At 38.7% G+C, this 18147-nt stretch overlaps 2 protein-coding genes across 4 annotated transcripts in view; both read right to left on the reverse strand.

Moving 5' to 3' along the window:
- The window catches only part of CCDC138 (coiled-coil domain containing 138), a 32610-nt gene extending 30165 nt beyond the window's left edge, over positions 1-2445 (reverse strand). The window contains 2 exon segments of the mRNA XM_033513177.1: positions 257-317; positions 2369-2445. Coding sequence (XP_033369068.1) covers positions 257-317; positions 2369-2443 — 136 coding nt within the window. The 5' untranslated portion in view covers positions 2444-2445.
- A 1039-nt stretch (positions 2446-3484) lies between these two features.
- The window catches only part of LOC107207366 (E3 SUMO-protein ligase RanBP2), a 33602-nt gene continuing 18939 nt past the window's right edge, over positions 3485-18147 (reverse strand). The window contains exons 21-30 of one of the 3 annotated variants that reach the window (XM_015634305.3): positions 17326-17403; positions 12575-12748; positions 11093-11185; positions 10050-10243; positions 9431-9659; positions 8844-8942; positions 8532-8674; positions 6748-7021; positions 6295-6629; positions 3485-4062 (exon numbers count right to left, since the gene is read on the reverse strand). In XM_015634305.3, coding sequence (XP_015489791.1) covers positions 3757-4062; positions 6295-6629; positions 6748-7021; positions 8532-8674; positions 8844-8942; positions 9431-9659; positions 10050-10243; positions 11093-11185; positions 12575-12748; positions 17326-17403 — 1925 coding nt within the window. In that variant the 3' untranslated portion in view covers positions 3485-3756. Of the gene's footprint in view, positions 4063-6294; positions 6630-6747; positions 7059-8531; positions 8675-8843; positions 8943-9430; positions 9660-10049; positions 10244-11092; positions 11186-12574; positions 12749-17325; positions 17404-18147 lie in introns of all 3 variants that reach the window. The other 2 variants (XR_004496620.1, XM_015634315.3) reach the window with 2 other exon arrangements.

Genomic DNA, 18147 nt, shown 5'->3' on the forward strand with positions numbered 1-18147 from the left:
CATGAAGTGGACTGCTACCAACTAACTCAAGCAGGACTTAAAGAAACAGGCTGTGAACCATTGCTCCAAAACATCCTTTGCACTCCTTGCTTGTTAACACTCCAGTCATCAAAACCCCCCTGATCAAGATTACCTAGCTATTTAAAATGAGAAAGTACAAAACTAAATAAATTTAGGAACAATACATCTTTAGTATGTATAGTCCCTAGAAAATATATTAAAATATAAAATATAAAGCACTATTGCTTTGTATTACCTTTGTAAAGTAGGGAGCTTCTGCTTTTACATTTGGTATGCAAAGCTCCTGAAAGGCAATCCTACAAGAAAGCACAAAACCACTCTAGTCAGAATTTTCATGGAAAAAGTATGTTACAACTTATTGGTTTAACAGTTAAACTGTCACACCTTGTGACAGAATCCTTACTACAAACTACTGACTTTGAAAAGGAAGGTGTAGTTTTTTTTAAATACATAAATGTAAATGGTCCTCATATTAACATAAAGAAGCAAATATATTCTTTACAGTCTAATAACAAAATATTTGTAGTGTTATATGTTGGAGTGTTTGAGAAACTATAAAGCACCATGAAGACAGTAACATAAAATAAAGACATGAAAGTAGAATTAGATAATCATGGAAACAGTGCCATCTACCTTCATATCCAGGCTTTTTATGCCAAAGTTTCCTGCTCTACTTTTTCTTACTAATTTATAAGTACATACCAAAAAAGTGAATTACAGAAATTTTAGGCTACAAACAAAATAAATTAAATGCACATTACAAAATATCAGACTCAAGGCAGCTCTCATGCTCTTACTTGTTTTACTGCATCTCTCTGCTACGCTCAAATGTTAAACCACTGTATTTTCCTGGCCTTAAATGACCACTTTTTAATGAAATAACAAAGCACACAAACCCATGTAACATTTTCTTCCTTGCAAGCATTAAAGTCTCAGTCTTTGTAAAATAAGTTATTAAAATAACTTTCCTTTAAAGTACAGTTCCACAATTCAAAGCAGAATATTCCCCAAGAAAAATTCCCCATAGAATCTAGAACACTATCAAATGCTATTCAAGTTGCAAATCCTTCTGCAGTAACCAAGGGCAGGTACAGCCTGATTTTAGCTGCTTAAAACCTCAAAATCTTCACATCACATTTGGGATGGTTCCTGATCCTAAAATGGCAATGTACTTTACTTCAGAAAAAAAAGGCTGGGTTTTGTACTCATTTAATGACTCCCAGGACTAACTCAGTATCCCAATCCAATTACGTGCCTAACTCAAACCCACTTTGAATCTCACCCGATCTTTGGTTGTTCACGGGTATTTTTCCACCATATGACATCCCCTACAGCATGAATACTTAAGGCTTGTTATCCCCCAGACACACTGGAAGCGTTTGACCCAGGGAATACAGATGCACAAAAACAACTGCAAAAATTTGTTTCACTGAACAACAAACAGAATTCAGGCAAAATAAAGGTGCCTGCCCAGCAAGTACTCCTTCTACTAAGTATCAAAGGCTTTTAAAACACCAGTGTGGGTTTTTTTCTGCTATATTTTTAGGCAGATGAGTTTTGACTTGTCAGCGCAAGTAATAGAATGAGAGGAACCACAATACACTTCCTTCATTCATCTGAGTGTTAAGAACCTGACCTTCTCTGGTGTAAAATACCATTGCCATACCTTAGCAAGGGAATGATAGCCATCATAATTAACCGTCTGGTCATTGCAGCAGTCTCTAATGAACCATGGGTTTGATTCCTGATGGCTAGATACAGAACAATTTCCTGCTCTCTGACTACAGAGCTAATCACTAAACTTCACCAAAAAAACAACAACAAAAGAAAAATCACAAACACACCTAATGCATTCTAAGTACGGCTGTCAATTACTGTGGCAAAAAAAGATTAGAAAAATGAGTTATCCTATTACATGTATTTCATACAAGCTTAGTGTACTCCTAAGAGGATTCACGAATTTTCTCACTCAACTGGCAGGCACCAGGTCTGAGGCAAAAACTACATGCTAAACTGTGTCTTGGTACCGCACAGAATCTAGGACTGAAATTGCCTGCTCAGACAAGGATGTCTCTTCAGCACTTCAGCTCTAAGGCAATCGGAGCGCGGGGTCAGGGACAGGAACAGCAAGAAGTAACCTCCTCAAGTCAGTTTAAACCCCGCTTGTGTCTCGCAGGGCCCCGGTACGCAACAGCACGGCGCACACAATGAACGCCGAGGGAGCGGACAGGCCCCCCACCCTCCATCTCCTCCGAACACTTCAGGGACGCGGCGATGAAGAAATAGCTTTTCTGTGTCTCGTCCTGCTCCCCGCAGGCCGCCCGCCCTGGCCCCGGCCCTGTCTCACCCCCGCCGGCCCCCGCGGGCAGCGCCGCTGCAGCCCCTGCGCGGAGCGGCCGAGGCCGTGCCCCGGGCCCGCCATGGCGGCAGCGCCGCGCTCGAACCAACCGCCACGCGCCGCGCAGGCGCACTCGGGGCCGCGGGCAGCGCCGGCCCGGCCCGGGCAGGGCAGGGCAGCGGGAGCCGCCGCTCCGGGCCCGGCGGGCTGGCACACATCACCATCAACAAACACCGCTCCTCTGCACCCCCGGCTGAGAGCGGCCTGAGAGCGCCGCGACCCAACCCACGACTGAACAGCACCCTGGGACCGCGCACTGCCACCTCCCTCACACACCTCCAGCGACGGTGATCCCAACACCGCCCTGGGCCGCCCATGCCAACGCCCAGTCGGCGTTTCTGGGAAGAATTGCTCCTGCTGTCCCTACCTAAACGTGCTTCGCACAGCCTAAGTTTCCGTCCTCTACCTCCTCTTCTCCTGTCGCTGCTTGTCTGGGAGAAGAGGCCGAACCAGCCCGAGCTCCAGGCTCCTTTGAGTGGTGGTATTGAGCGGTAAGGTCTCTGAGGACGCCTGAACACGTATTACTGCCATCCTTCAAATAAATAAGTTAACCCCCAAATAAAGCTAAGCTAAATGCATGTCACCAGCACGGAGCTGTAGAGTATCAGTTTAAATAAACCCCCCATTTACCCATACATACTATAGAGAGGCAAAGTTGTAAAAGGCGCTGGAACAAGGTAGAGCCTGCAGCAAAGTCAGAAAAGCTGGCCACAGCTAATAAACACTGAGCAGAGTCAGAGGGTTATACTTAAAAGTATGTCAGGTAAAATGCCAATGTTAAGTAGATGTTTATCATTTCGCCAAGTTTTTTAGAAATACTTTAAGTACAAAAACCAAAAAAGTTGGCATACTGCTCTAGGAAAACATTGATCAATCACTTAAAAACTACACAGAACAAACCAGCATCCACCTGGCTGAGCCTGCTTTCTGCACACTGGAATACCCAATAACTTTCCAAGGCCTTCAGTGTACTTTCCAGCAATTTGCATCTACAGTCTGCACAATCAAGAGAACCAAGTTATGCAAGTTATTTTCTTTTAAACAAACCAAAGTGAAGACAAGACATTTATTTTAACAAGACTAGGATTTAATTTTTAAAATTTGACACTTAATACAAATATGTCAGGATAACACAAATACATCTGAAATATGCCAGTGCCTGAACTTTATTTACCATGCAAAAAAAATCAATTAGAACACATAAAAAATTCAACTATAACCTGTAATTTTACATTTATACATCAGAAGTGTCCATTTTAAGAAGTTGAAATAATTAGTCAATAACATCTAAGTACTGATTTATACTGCTAAAACATTGTATACTCAAAGAAATAATTCTATATTTGTCCACAGTCTGTAATGACAATTCTTCCATTTACTAGCCCTTTAGGAGAACCAAAGGATTCCATCTTTTTCACAACATCCATTCCATCTTTCACAAACCCAAATACCACATGCTTGAAGTCCAAGTGTTCTGCTTTTTTAAGTGTTATGAAGAACTGAGAATTATTTGTATCCCTGCCCTTATTTGCCATTGACAATAGTCCAGGACCAGTGTGTTTCACTATGAAATTCTCATCTTCAAATGCTGTTCCATAAATTGACCGTCCACCTGTTCCATCATGGTTTGTTATATCTCCTCCCTAAAAAGAAAAAAAAACCAGATACAGCATTAACTGAAAAGTCCCAAAACATAATCCAAAAACTATATTTCCTTTCAACAGTAAAGACTTTGTTTTGGAAGAACTCATTTTTCATTTTCCCAAGTATCAACATCTGCTTACAAGTTTAGCTTCCCAGCTTTAGCAGGTTTGTTAATGGTAAGGGAAGCAGTGATAGAAGGTTTATCACTTGTTTATTCTAAACATGGCATTTTATCTTCCTGCTCCCCACAGTGACATTGCTCTAGGCCTGTCTTTCCTACTGCCTGCATTGCTTGGCCTTGGAAGCTGCCTGGACCTGCATTATCTCATTGAAGGCCTGTCCTTGTTTAGTCCCTGGAGGCACAGAATTAATCCCCTGAAAAAGGTTAATGTAGCAGTGACCCGTAATTGCAAACAGCTTTGCCTCATAACTGGTTGAGCAGCATGGTGTGTCTTTTATCTTTCTGGAAGGCAGCAAACTTCTGGTTCCTGATTTTGAATATACACATAAAGATGACTGAGTAAATTGTATCTGTACAGCCTTAGTTCTCATTTAAGAGCTTCACACTGTACCTCAAGAAAGTCCAGGCAAAGCAGAGCAAACTTAAAATATACTCATGTAATATGACAAAAGATCACTTTGTCAAGGCACACATGGTGCAGTTAACTGTTTTAAAAGAAAGTCTGCCCCTTTATAGGAAATGTGGAACACCCTGAAATAAGCTTAAATCCTAAATGAGTTTATCAGAAAGGCACAAAGGTTTAACAAAAGAGCCATGAAGTACTTCAGACACACAAAGACAGATAATCAAAAGACAGGCTAATATTTTATTCTGGTGACAACAAACCATCCATATACTATCACAGAGTGGTTTATGTTGGAAAAGACCTTTAAGATCATCTAGTTCCAGCTCCCCTGCCATGGGCAGGGACACCTAGACCTAGGACCAGGCTGCTCAGAGCTCCATCTAACACAGACAGGGATAGGGCATTTACAACTTGTCTATGCAACTACTTCCAGTGTCTCACCACCCTCACAGCAAACAACTTTCTCCTAATATCTAGTTCTAAACCTTCTTTTACCTAGAAGCCATTCCCCCCATGTCCTGTGAGTACATACTCTTGTAAAATGTTTCCTATCATCTTTCTTGTAGGCTCCCTTCCAGGCTCTGGAATGACACCATTATGTCACCCCTGAGCTTTCCCTTTTCCAGGACAAACAAATTCAATATTTTCAGCCTTTCTTCAAAGGGTCAGTGCTTCATCCTTCTTAAGTCTTGGTCCTCCTCTGGACTTGCTCCAGGTCCAGGACAGATTGATGTCCTTCCTATTACTTTTGTGTCTTATGTTCCTATATTACTGTATACATCTGGGCTTGTAGAAAGTCATCTACATGCCTCTTTGGGGATGTAGTGACATGCAGATCATTAACATAGCATGTACTGATGTTGGTTCATTTTGACTGTTCCAAGATATTGAAACTCTATGAACTACTCATGAGAATTTTAAGAAAGGTCTAATTGAGCTATGATCAATCTCCTAAGCCTTCATCAGTTATGAATAACCTGCCAGTGCTACTGAATGCATACAAAGGTTTAAAACCAACACTGTCTACCTGGGATTACAGAATGTATTGCAGGCTGATGCTTTCAGCATAAAACCTGGTATTTTAGGCAACAGGCCACTGCATGGTAATTGGATCTAGAAGACTTGTTTTAGACTGAAACCTAACATCTGTGATACTTGGAATATCAGTTTTAAAGTGCACATTATCTAAAATACAAAGTGTACTTTTAAAGTCCAATAGAAGCCTGGAAAGTAAAGTGTTCTTAACAGGTGAGCATACAGGAAGTTCCTCTCTGGAGAAAGACAAGGATGAATGGTAGTTTTGGGAACATCTACTTTCCTTGGTGATCCTGTTCAGCAACAGGCCCCTTGTATATTTTAAGAGGACTCCCTCCTTTTTTCCTTCCATCCTGACATGATAGTAACTAGGAAGCACTGAAGCATTGGGTCACTGGCAGGCACAGATGAAAAGCATCTTAGGGTATCATGTGCTGCTTGCATCATTTCTCATTGCCTTGTAATGAAAGGACAGATGAGAATATCCTGCACAGTGGATCCATGCTGCCAACAAGAATGTGCTACTCTGTATAAGTCATTTTATATAGTGCCACTGTTAGTCAAGAAGAATCTCATTCTCTCAGTGAAGAGTTTTCTTTTTATGCTTACCTGACACACGAAGTCTGTGACTATTCTGTGAAAGCGGGAGTTCTTGAATCCAAATCCTTTCTCTCCTGTGCACAGGGCTCTGAAATTTTCAGCAGTTCGAGGTACAATATTTGCAAACAGCTCCATGGTTATGTGTCCTAAAGGCTCACCATCAGCAGAAACTTCGAAATACACAACAGGGTTGGTGTCCTTTGACAGTCCTGCTGCCAGAGACAAGTGCCCCTTCTGTAGTTCTGACAAGCTTAGCTGGCATTCTTCAAACATCTTCTTGAAAGAATTGGCCATTTCTTGGCTTTTAAATCTGACTGCAAATTGCTCTACTTTTACTTCACCATCTGAAAATAAATCAAATAAGGTCTGTTTAGCTTCATCTTTTAATAATCTCCAGGGGAAAACAAAACACAGAAACTACAGACTACCTAGAAAAAACAAAGACCACCTGAAAAAACTCACCAGCATAATCTGTGGCTGTCCAAATGAAAGCATTGTTTGATGTATCAGAGGGCACTAAGTTCATTTCTTTGGTGATAACATGGTTTGCACAGACTTTAAGAACTTGGTCTCTTCTCATTAGGACTCTATAGTATTTCTTCTGTGTATGGAAGAGTATTTTGATCTCTCCAACACCACGCTCCTTCCACTGAGTAACATCCCTGTCCCATCTGTAAAGTTTTGCCCTCTCCTTAAAGAGAATTTCTTCATCTTCTTCTCCAGATTTTACCTCCACCTAAAAAAAACCAGCACAGTAGACTATCTGTGATTTCCTAGAAAGATATTAAATAGTTATTACATATACTTCTGAACATTCTGACCTATTACAATGGAAAATTGCTCAGTGTGTTCTTTTCTCCAGTACCCCACTGAGCACACCAAAATGGATAAAACATTTTCAGAATTTAAGAGCCCAATAAATTCTATTTGAGACCAATTACAGCTCTGCAAGCCTCCTTCACCACAGTACACATAGTTCTGGTGGGTGTCTGTTGGTTTTGCTTTGGGAGTGGGTTATTTGGCTGAGTTTTTCTTTATGTGTGGGGTTTTTTTTTCTTTTAACAAAACCCCATTACTTTAATCAAGTGTTCCAGCAAGTTTCCCAAGTTTCAGGTTTACTGAATGATATGCACACTGAGAAGTGAAGACAAAGTACAATTATGATTCCAGGAGTTACCTTTAGAACATTGTTAAAGAATTTGATTTGCATTTGAACATAATAAACACTAAGTATATAAAACTTCAGCCTGACAGCCGTATCTCCACCTCACTTTATGTATGCATTTACTGGCCTCTAATCTCATTTAGTTAGCACTTCTCCACAGATATGGAAACTTGAGAGAACTGAAGAAATATGTGACAAAATACTGTTTGTGAAACTGAAAAATGGAAGCAGAGAAGAAAAGCGTCATAGAAGTCATAATGTGACACACAGATGAGCAAAGCCACACCAAATATTAAAAAAGGAAGTTGAAGGCATGTTACAAAATAGATCAGATGAGCTGTTCAAAGGGCACTACATACCGGTACTTTGTGCTCTATTTGCCTTGCTCAATTATTTTACTAATCTATAGTTAAACTTTTTTATAGAAAGGTCAAGCAATATGACTATGTATCAAAAGAGTCTGAAATGGTTACTAGGCTGAAAACCAAATCAAGACATGTGAGAAGTCTCAGTAAGTTATAAGGCTACCTTCAAAGCTGAAGGTTCTCCTACTTCTGGAAGAACATTTATTTTGAAATTGAGTTAGTTCCCTTAGCCATTAGGTAATGTTAATTGTACATCTTCCTGCTCAGTGATTCTAGAAATCTTGCCTAGCTTAGAGAAAAAATTCTTAGTTGGCATGGCTTTCACAGAACTGAATCTACAAGTCACTGATACAAAGACATAGCTGAGTTGTATAAGCACTAGCAGTTATTCAGTTCCCCTTCCTGATTTTCAGCTATGCTATATAAATAGTTTAGCTTTTACAAGCTGGGCATAAAAATTTGCATCCTGATCCAACTCTCAGTCAAGTTATAAAGAAATCAGTGTTGAAGATTTTAACGGAGGCACCAGACACCTCCCCAGGGCTACACTGTACTAGGATTTAAATCAACAGGTGCTTCAACATAGTGTAAAACATGCGGAACTCCACACAACAACACAGAAAGCAAAGTCAACTAAGCAAAACATATTTTAAAGCTTGATGCACTAGCAAAAACACTCATCTTAATGTTGTTTTATATCCCAGAAGTCACCATACCTCCGGTAAGGACACAATTGGCTCAAAGTGGATATCATCACTATGTACTACTTCATCATCACTACCACCTTCATCTTCATCTGCTTTACGGGTGGTATCTCCAAACACAGTTGCTCCTGTATTGGCCCATTTAAAGTTTTTATCTACAATGAAGAGAATTACATTTTAAACTTTTGGTTTTTTAACTTCCCAACAAAAATTTGCAAAAAAAATTGTTGTTTCTAATGATCAGCAGAAATTATGTGCACAAAAGGTATATTGTATGAAGCAAAAGTCCAGCTGAGGCTTGTCTCAGAGACTAGCTGAACTCACCTTTTGAGCCAAAAGCGAAGTCCTCAGAACTTTTGGATGCCAGATCTGCAAATGACAGGCCTGCACTATTGCCAAAACCAAATGAGATGATTCTGTTTTCTATCAAATAAAAAGGGGAAAATAAAACATTTTTCTCTACTTTCTTAAAGAAAATACATTTATGTAGTCACAAGAATAAACTGAAGAACTGTGTACAGCATTTTTTAACACCAAATAGATTTCAAGTCTGAATGACACTTGTCATAATGACGTCATATCTATTATGGTTTTAAAAAAGGGCCCAAGACTGTGTGATTTTCAGAATACTACTTACAAGCAGATCCACAGAGCTCATGTGGTATTTAACAGTAAACTAATGAAAGTACATCATACATAAATTACATAATAGACACTAGCATTGCTCTGTTGTAGCAAAATTGAACTCAATAAAATTTGATATATACACATTTTTATCAGACTGGTATCTACACTTCTAATTCAGTATGGATACTACTTCTCCCCAAGACAGCAACTACACTAGGTAAACTGATCCACAGAAAAGCACAGTTTCCTACAACAAAAACTCAAGAGCACACTCCTGACCTTACCTTGTGTTGACTCTGAACCATCTGAATCACCCTTTTTAGTTGACAAATCTACAGGTTTGTCTTCAGCTCGTGGTAAGGTCTGTGATACTTGCACAGTTTCTGTGGTGGGATGTGATTCTTCACTGCTGGTACCTGACTGGACACATACTGTCACCTCATCTTTTGATGGAGCAGGTATTTCTTCCTTACTGGTACAGACTAAGTCACTTGAGCTTGCAACTTCATTCTCCTGCAATTAATCAAAAAAGTTATGCAATAGGTAAATAAGTTAGAAGACCTTAGGAATCAAACCCCCTCCCTAGGAGTCTAAGAACAGTCCTTATAAAAAAAAAACAACACCGAGAAAAGTTGTAAGCTTTCTGAAGTTTTACAGTTAAAACATAAGGATGTTAACTTGACAAGAGACTGAAGTATCTTTGAAGTAGTCTGTTTTCAAAAAAATATTATTCCCTAAATCTAACCTCCAGTGTTGGCAGACACTTGAGTTTTTCTGTAGCTGTGCCTCAAATGATTTTTCCCCACTGGATGTTTTAGTTCTAAAACTGTACTGTCTCACACATTTATGAAGTAATTGTGCAAGCCTAATAACAAGAAGTTCGGTAAAGATTTAAGCTCTTACTTTCATTTCTTGAATTTCAGCCTCTGACTTTAAGTCTTCCAGACTGTCACCTTCAGTATCAGTACTGACACCACAAACAGATGTAGAAGGAACCTGCAGAGCTTTTGTTTCATCTTTCTCCTCAGGAGCAGGTTTCTTTTCCCAAGTAGCAGCACATTCTCTTTCACTGTTCAATTCACTTTTTCCTGCAAGGCCTGATATAAAGAATTAATGGAAAATAGCTGTGAGGGCAGCTAAATACTGAAATAATTTTTATCCCCTGCATTATAAATTAACCTTGTAATAGCCAGATCAACTTAAAGACAGACTTCATGAGTTTCTCAAGACAGCATTACAGTTTAAATAGTGGAAGACTAACTAACCTAACCTGGGTGACTATAATTGAAAATACGTCTGTTTTTTCACTGCTACCATGGAACTTCCATGCAATGATGAAGAGCTACATCATGCAGCTGCCACTACTACTGACTTCCTTCAGTATCAGATTTCTTCATATTCCAGATGGCTTAACCATTCTAGCACGTATCCTCAAAAAACCCCCAGACTTTACTTACAGAAGTACCTACCCAGACTACAAGTTATGCCACGTCAGACACACATAAGCAAGTCATCTACACCTGTATTTTTAGTATAGAGACTAAATAGCTTTCTTTTTAGATTGAACATTAACTCCCAAGCTTAAATTGAGTAACTGCAGAAGTAGCAAGTATTCAAAGATGTAGACAACTTTCTCTTGAGCAGTATCATGCCAAACTGAATTTTTCATACTCAGAAAGAGCTCAAGATAGGAAGAGACTTTGATGTTCTTGTTTAGAGGTCACCTGGAATGTACATTTCTTTCAGGTACCCCTTTACTGCTAACTAACAGTTCAACTTACTGAGATTAACTCTGTACTTTGAGATGCAGGTTTTCTGCACCCAGCATCTCTGCTTCTAAGAACCACTCCAGAAAACATAAAACTAATCTCTGCCCTGTGTCCTTCAGATTCAGAGTTTATGTTTCAGTACATGAAGCACAGTAATTAAAATTTATTAAGATATACCTTTTACAGGACCTTGCCCTTTCTTTTTCTCTTCTGAATCACTGGGATAGAGTCTTCCATTAAGTTTCTTAACAGCTGTTTCATAGTCTTCATCTTAAACAGAGGAAACAAAAGTTGTCAGACACAGTCTAGGTCAAAGAAGTCTGCTAAGCCCTTCCAACTCACAAGGCTAGCAGGCATACATAATTTTTGCTTATCTTTTAAGAGTTACCCAAGTCAACAAGTAAGCTTTCACTTCTAGTTTTGCTTACATGTGCTCCAGAGTGCTATTAACACTTTTTCTCAGTCTAGATTGCTACATATATATGGCACAGGTTTGTTTTGTTGGGTTTTTTTTTTTTAGAAAATGTATTTCTTATTAAGTGATTTTATTAAGACTACCACTAAACAGATTTGGGAAAGATGACTGAAGATTTTTTACATAAAAACCTGCAAGCTCAGGTACTTGTGGGAGGGGGCGTGTCTTCTCCCATTTTCTGTTGAATATGATCTCAGATCTCAATGTCTCAGAACTTCTATTTAAAGTCTTTGCTGCTGAATAAATCAACCAATCTTAATTACAAGCAGTAATGTTTGATTTAAAGTAAGTTTACTAATAGAATTAGGAATTTGCTTTAGAAGAAAAATAACTCATTAGTATAACATTTAGAGAACCTGAGATCGGTTTTTTTTCATAAAAAATGATTTGTATTTATCTCAAAATACTAAAGTAGGTCTCTTGCTCAAATAACTCTTACCTAACCAACTGCCTTGGTAATGATATCAACACCCACAGTACACCAAACAAGTACCCTTTAATCACTCCTGAGCCTCCACTGTACTATTCTGTTTTGAAGACTTGAGTGTTCATCTTTGGCCATAAGGACATTTGACAGGATTACTTCCCATTGGCCCAGACAAAAATATTTCAGTGTCCAATGGTTCTAACAGTTCTGAGTATCTCAAGTTGGAAGGGACCAATAAGGATCACCTGCAGCTCCCTGCTCCTTGTAGGGCTACCAAAAACCAAACCACATGAGTAAGTGCATCACCCAGATGTTGCTTGACCTCTGATGGGCGTGTTGCTCTAACTACTGTCCTGGGGAGCCTGTTCCAGGGCCTGACCACCCTCTCAAAGAAGCAGCTTTTCCTAATCCAAATTTCCCAACAGCTTCATTCCATTTCCTTGTGTCCTATAGTTGAGCAGCAGAGAGAGATCAGTACTTTTTCCTCAGCTGATGCCCTTGAGGAAATTTTGGACTGTGACAAGGTCACCCCTCAGCCTTGTCTTCTTCCAGCTGAATAAACCAAGTGACCTCAGCCACTCCTCCTGAGTCTGGCACTCAAGGCTGTTCACCTTGGTCACCCTCCAACAGTTTGATGTCCTTACACAGAGGCATCCGAAACTGCACACAGTGCTCAAGGTGGGGCTGCACCAATGCAGTGTATTACACCCTTTCCCCACAAAAAGGCAGTACAAACACAAATTTTGGCATTCCTTACCATCATCCTCATCACTCGCATATCCAGGCTTATTCTTGTAGCAGAAGAATGTTGAAGGGAGCTTGAGGAAGTCAGCAAGAGCTCTCTGTTCAGGGGTAGGTGTTAACTCATACACTATTACGACCTCATCAGATGGAATATCATCCTCTGACACTGCAGACTTCTCAGCTTTTTCTACAGAAATTGAACAAACTATTAAAACTGAACAATTTCAGTATAGGAAATAACATCTGACCTCACATTATTATGGAACCGAGTTAATTCTAAGGGTCTACATATTTTCTGCTGATAGACAGGAAACAAAAATTAAACTTACAGGAGGCGAGGACAGAACAGCAACTCTTACATGCTGTTCTATTGCTTTTGGAATTCAAGCATTAAAACAAAACTTGGCTACATCTTTATATTATTAAAAGGATTTTAATCAATTACTCATGTCAAATAAGACAGCTAAGAGAAGAGAAACAGAGGTGTCAAACAGAGGTAAACAAGCAAACTTCAGGCCTGAAAAAAGTGAAGTTGTGTAAAACAACCTGTCCAAGCAACTGAATAGAACTCATTTCAGATAACTTATGGAATGAGCTTTTTATTAGCTAATCTCAATTTACCATAATAGCTGTTGCTGAAACTTTGAGTTTTACAAAAGTAAAGTAATTCTTAGTTCCACTATCAAACAACAAAAAATATTGCTTTCAGCCTATTTAATTAGCTTTTGTAGTGAGGAAGTATCACCATTGGTTTTACTATTTAGCTTTTTGTCTTCTTGCCTTCAACATTAAATTATTCCTTCCACCAATATTGAGAACAGTGCATGATCAGTGCAAAAGCTGAAAGTAAAGCCTAGAGCAAACTGCAGATAAAACATATGGGTGTAAGACAGCTTTGGAAACAAATATTTAAGTTTATTATGAGAGAATGGAAGCAAAGAGGGAGAATACAGCAATTTAAACATAAGGTATGGTTTGTTTGGGATTCTGCTTGTTTAGGTTTAAGTGTTGTTTTGAGAAGGGGAGTTTGGGGATAAAGGTCTAAGAAATTAATCCATGAACTGTTTTTAAGAATAAACCCATAAGCACATCAATAGCCACAACAGCTGTTTCTAAGAACAAAATGATTGCTTACCTCAGCCTATTTCCTAACAGCCTATTATCTGTTCTCTGCATTGAACTTAGTTAGAATCTGAAGGGTGATCTCAAAAGCTCAGTGTGCTTTTCATTAAAAAATAATTTTGTAAATATGTGGCACAGTGTAATCAGAGGAAACCTAAATCTCCAGCTAGAGACCAAACTAATACCCAGTTCCTGAAAACCACTGATTTTTCTAATCGTACAATTTAACTTATCATTCCAAGAGGAGAAAAGGACAGAAGAGACACGTTTACAGACATGACACAGCTAACATGCTAAAATGTCTGCTTTTTAAAAGCAGTTCTCATTACTTTTTATTTAATTGTCCAGTACATTAAGAGTAGTATGAAGTAAAGTAACAGCAAAATCCCAAGTATTGATTCAAACTTAGATCTTTTTTCTAAGTATTACCTCTGCAGTCTTTGCCCCACCTTTGTTTACAAGTTGATCATTTCAGGTATTTATACACCAGAGCTACAAAGTTACTCAAAGCCATCACCAGCACACTCTTGTAGATTAATTCTTTTTGCCCAGATTTTTAGATCTCAGTAAATTCTCTGAGCTTGGAGAAAGTAGGTATAGATCCTTAAACAGCAAATTTCTAAGTTTCTATCATGACTACAGGATATAAATGTTTTCATACATCTTCTCAGAATCTTATCCAGAAAACCCCCTCACCCTAGCTAATTTAAGGATTAGAAGTACATTTAGTACTGTGTTATGAAGATATGTAGATATCCTGCACATTACCATGTGTTTTACTCTTTATATTAGCTAAGCAATTATCTCAGTTGGACTAGGTTTGCAGCAAGTTCACCCGAGGTTTAAGTGTGGGGCATTAAGTCCTACGCCAAAAAACAGCTTTCCTTAAGAACTAGAAAATTTTCAAAATGTATCTTTGAATATAACAAAACACTTCTTTCAAGTCAATCAGGTAGATGGTAAAAGCATGTGCTTTGTTTAATTTGAGCAGCAGAAATATAGCTAGAAGCCGTGGCAACAAATACACTGTTCCAGTGTTTTACACCACACTCATTGCCCAGGTTTGACAGCATTTAAAAAGAGTTATCATGCAGTCTCTTTCAGTACCTTTTGGGCAAAATAACCGAATAAGTGAAATGCATTTAAGGTCACTTCAGATTAGTCAATATGTAAAGTTCTCCATAAAACCAATTTATCAAACTGGAATAATATTCTAGTGTTCCAAAGATCTATTCAAAATGATAAAAGACTTGAATAACAAAGACTACTGTTCCAAACACCTTAAAAATATCTTCACAGGCATGAAACAAAAAGCCATGCATACATACAATGTATTCCAAAAAGACTTGGTTTTAGGATAATATAACTTTCTACTCTGAGTGAAAAAAAACCACACAAAACATTGTTAGTATATGGAAGAAACTAAATTCAGGACAATATCATGCACAGCAGTCCTTTTCAAAGCTGTACTGTATTTTCACTTTTGTTTGAACTGACATTAAAACTAGGTAGGCCTAAATGTCTCTAGCTAGTCATAATACTGATATTTCCTCTCATGCATCAATCAATGAATATCTTCTGAATATAAGAGGAAAGCACCAGTTTAAACCCTGAAGCATGTAACAGGTACGTAGCCTGCAATTGACATGACTCAAACTTGTAAAGCCCAGGTGTGGTTTAAGTCCAGCTGGCAATTAAGCACCACAGAGCTGCTGGCTCACACCCTGTAACCTGGTGGAATGGGGAGGAGAACCACATGTAAAATTCGTAGGCGGAGATAAGAAGAGTTTTGTAATTAAAATAGAAGTGATGTATAATAAGAAGAATATTAAAAGGAAAAAAGAAAATTTAAGGAAAAATAAGTGATGCACAATACAGCTGCTCACCAGCTGCTGACCAATGCCAGACACCGATACCAGATTCCATTCCCACATGCCTACTGGCTCCTCTTCCAGGTAACTCCACCAGTTTATAAACTGGGCATGATGTTCTATGGTGCTGAATATCCCTTTGGCCACTTTGAGTCACCTGTCCCAGCAAAGCTCCCTATCAGCCTTTATTTGTATACCTCCTCAGTGGCACAGCATGGGACAGAGTGTCCTTGATTTAGGGTAAGCACCGCTTAGCAGTTGTGTTATCAGCAGTGCTCTCACACTGTATCCAAAACCCAGCACTGTACCAGCTACTGAGAAAAAATTAACTTTATCCCAGCCAAAACCAGAACAAGAACTTACAATAAGTTTATGATCTGACCTGAGAGAAATATAATGCATGGAAATGTAGAACTATTACGAGGTTCAATTTCTTCTGAATGTTGTTCCAGCACAAGTCAGAAGATACTCCCCCGGAAGAAGTTCCCCATGAGAAAACTTTATTATATTTGTATAGGATAGGCTTGAAAACCTAATTCAGGAAGAATCTCTCAAAATCCTTTACTATTAAAGTCAGAGCTCAAAGACCAAAAAGTAACACTGAAGACAATCATCAACTGTAAAAAATAAATCACTAAATATATAATCATAACCGAATTATCAGAAGAGTAGAAGTGAAGAACAATCTTAAGTACCAGAAAGGCTTTTTTTGTTTGTTTCTTTAAATATATTCCCCCTGCCATATACCCCCAATATAAAACCATGATCAATTGGAGGTAGGAAAAGTTCTTGCATGTGTGCATCAGCACTGAATGATTAATCACGCCACATTATGGACACCATATTATGAAAACAGAACTGACTTGTTAGTAAACTCAATCCACAGGGATGCTTGAAAACACAGAGCAAGTGACTTTAGGTTATGCATACAGAACAGGAATTCTGTGTTCAAGTAAGAACATCTTATCAAATGACATTTTGACACTTTCAAACAATGTAAGACACTAATATTGGAAGACTGTCTTATGCAAACTAGAAGTTTGTTATTTAAAATTAAAATACTTTTAAAACCATGTAAATTGAGCTTGTTTACAGCAAGCATACTTGCAAGCACCACTGGTAATATAAACTGTAGCAGTTTTGTTTACAGAGTCTGACTGTAAACAAATTGGTTACAAATGGGCAGTTTTCTAACCAGCCATGGTGGAGTTCAGATTATAGATGAAGGCGGCTCTCACTTCTGTGAACTCTCTTTTTAAAAGCGAAGCAGTTAACGCTGATAATCAGGAAACTGAAGCCAACATTTCCACATAGACTAAATACACCCAAGCTCTTTCCTGGATAAGCTGTCTCAAGATCTTCAGGCATATTTGATTGACATAGAGTAAACCACATCAGGTACCACAGGACATATTCTCGGAAAATAACAATGTAATTTCTTCAGAAAAAAGGGAATTTAGGAGATCCAGTGTGCAGGCGTAGTAAAACTGTGACGGAAGAAGTGCAGGGCATATATCCTCAAAAAATAAGGCAAACAGAAGCTACAAGCTTAAACAGGGCCATCCATTGTGCTGGCTCATGTAAACATACTAAGGGCTAGAGACATTCTTTAACAGGACAAATACAGTAGTCAGACACACAATTTCAAGTACTCTCCTTCAGCATGCATGTTAATTATAAGGATTACTGAGCCAACTGCTTTGACACAGCTGGGTTATTGTCCATGCCTGCTAGAGTGTTTTATCACACATTCAGTGCAGTACGTAAATACCTTTACTATCAGGTTGCAAGGAGGATGTGCTTGTCCAAAAGGCCATGGGATTAGATTTAAAGAGGCTAAAATTAAATCCTAAAAAAATAAATTGTTGGTATATAAGTGTTTACCTGGAATTTTAAAAGGATAGAAGAGACTTATCTATGGTCTGCAAGTAATTCCACTCATTTCACAGCAGGAAATCTCATCTGTTAACTCTACACAAGCTTATCCAACCCATGTGAATGGACTGCAGCTATCATCTTCTGCAATGTCACTTTATTACACTTTAGCTAATAAATAGACAGGAGGTATTCCTAATTCTGAGACATCCCATCCTTCTCACAAAGACATTTCAGCATATTATAGAGGTCCTGTCACAGCCACAGTATTTGCCTGTGCATCTTTTGCAGACTATGACAGAAACCATACAACTGAGTATGCCATCACAATCTCTTTTCAGTCTAAGGAAGTAGGCTGATATCTGATGTTAAGCTACACAACCAAAATTGCAGAGGCCAGTATTTAAAACTTGAAACAACGGTATAGACTAGTTCCACAATACCCATCTACTTAATTATGGGGATAGTGCAAATTTTAGCTGAAGCATACATCTGCTGTTCTCACACTTTCCCACTCAGAGCAAAGGCCTGGGTACATACAACATCAACTACCTCTTTAAGCCTCAAAAGCAAAACCACAAATTCTTTGAGCATTTAAATCCAAAATTCAGATGCAGCACTTCAGAGCTTAGGCTCTCTACCTGAAAATCTTGTTCTCAGTAAACAAATTTCCATCCTGCATCACACATTTTCATTTTTATTTAAAAATAATTATGAC

The sequence above is a fragment of the Parus major genome, chromosome 1 (genome assembly GCF_001522545.3).
Source record: "Parus major isolate Abel chromosome 1, Parus_major1.1, whole genome shotgun sequence".
NCBI lineage: Eukaryota > Metazoa > Chordata > Aves > Passeriformes > Paridae > Parus > Parus major.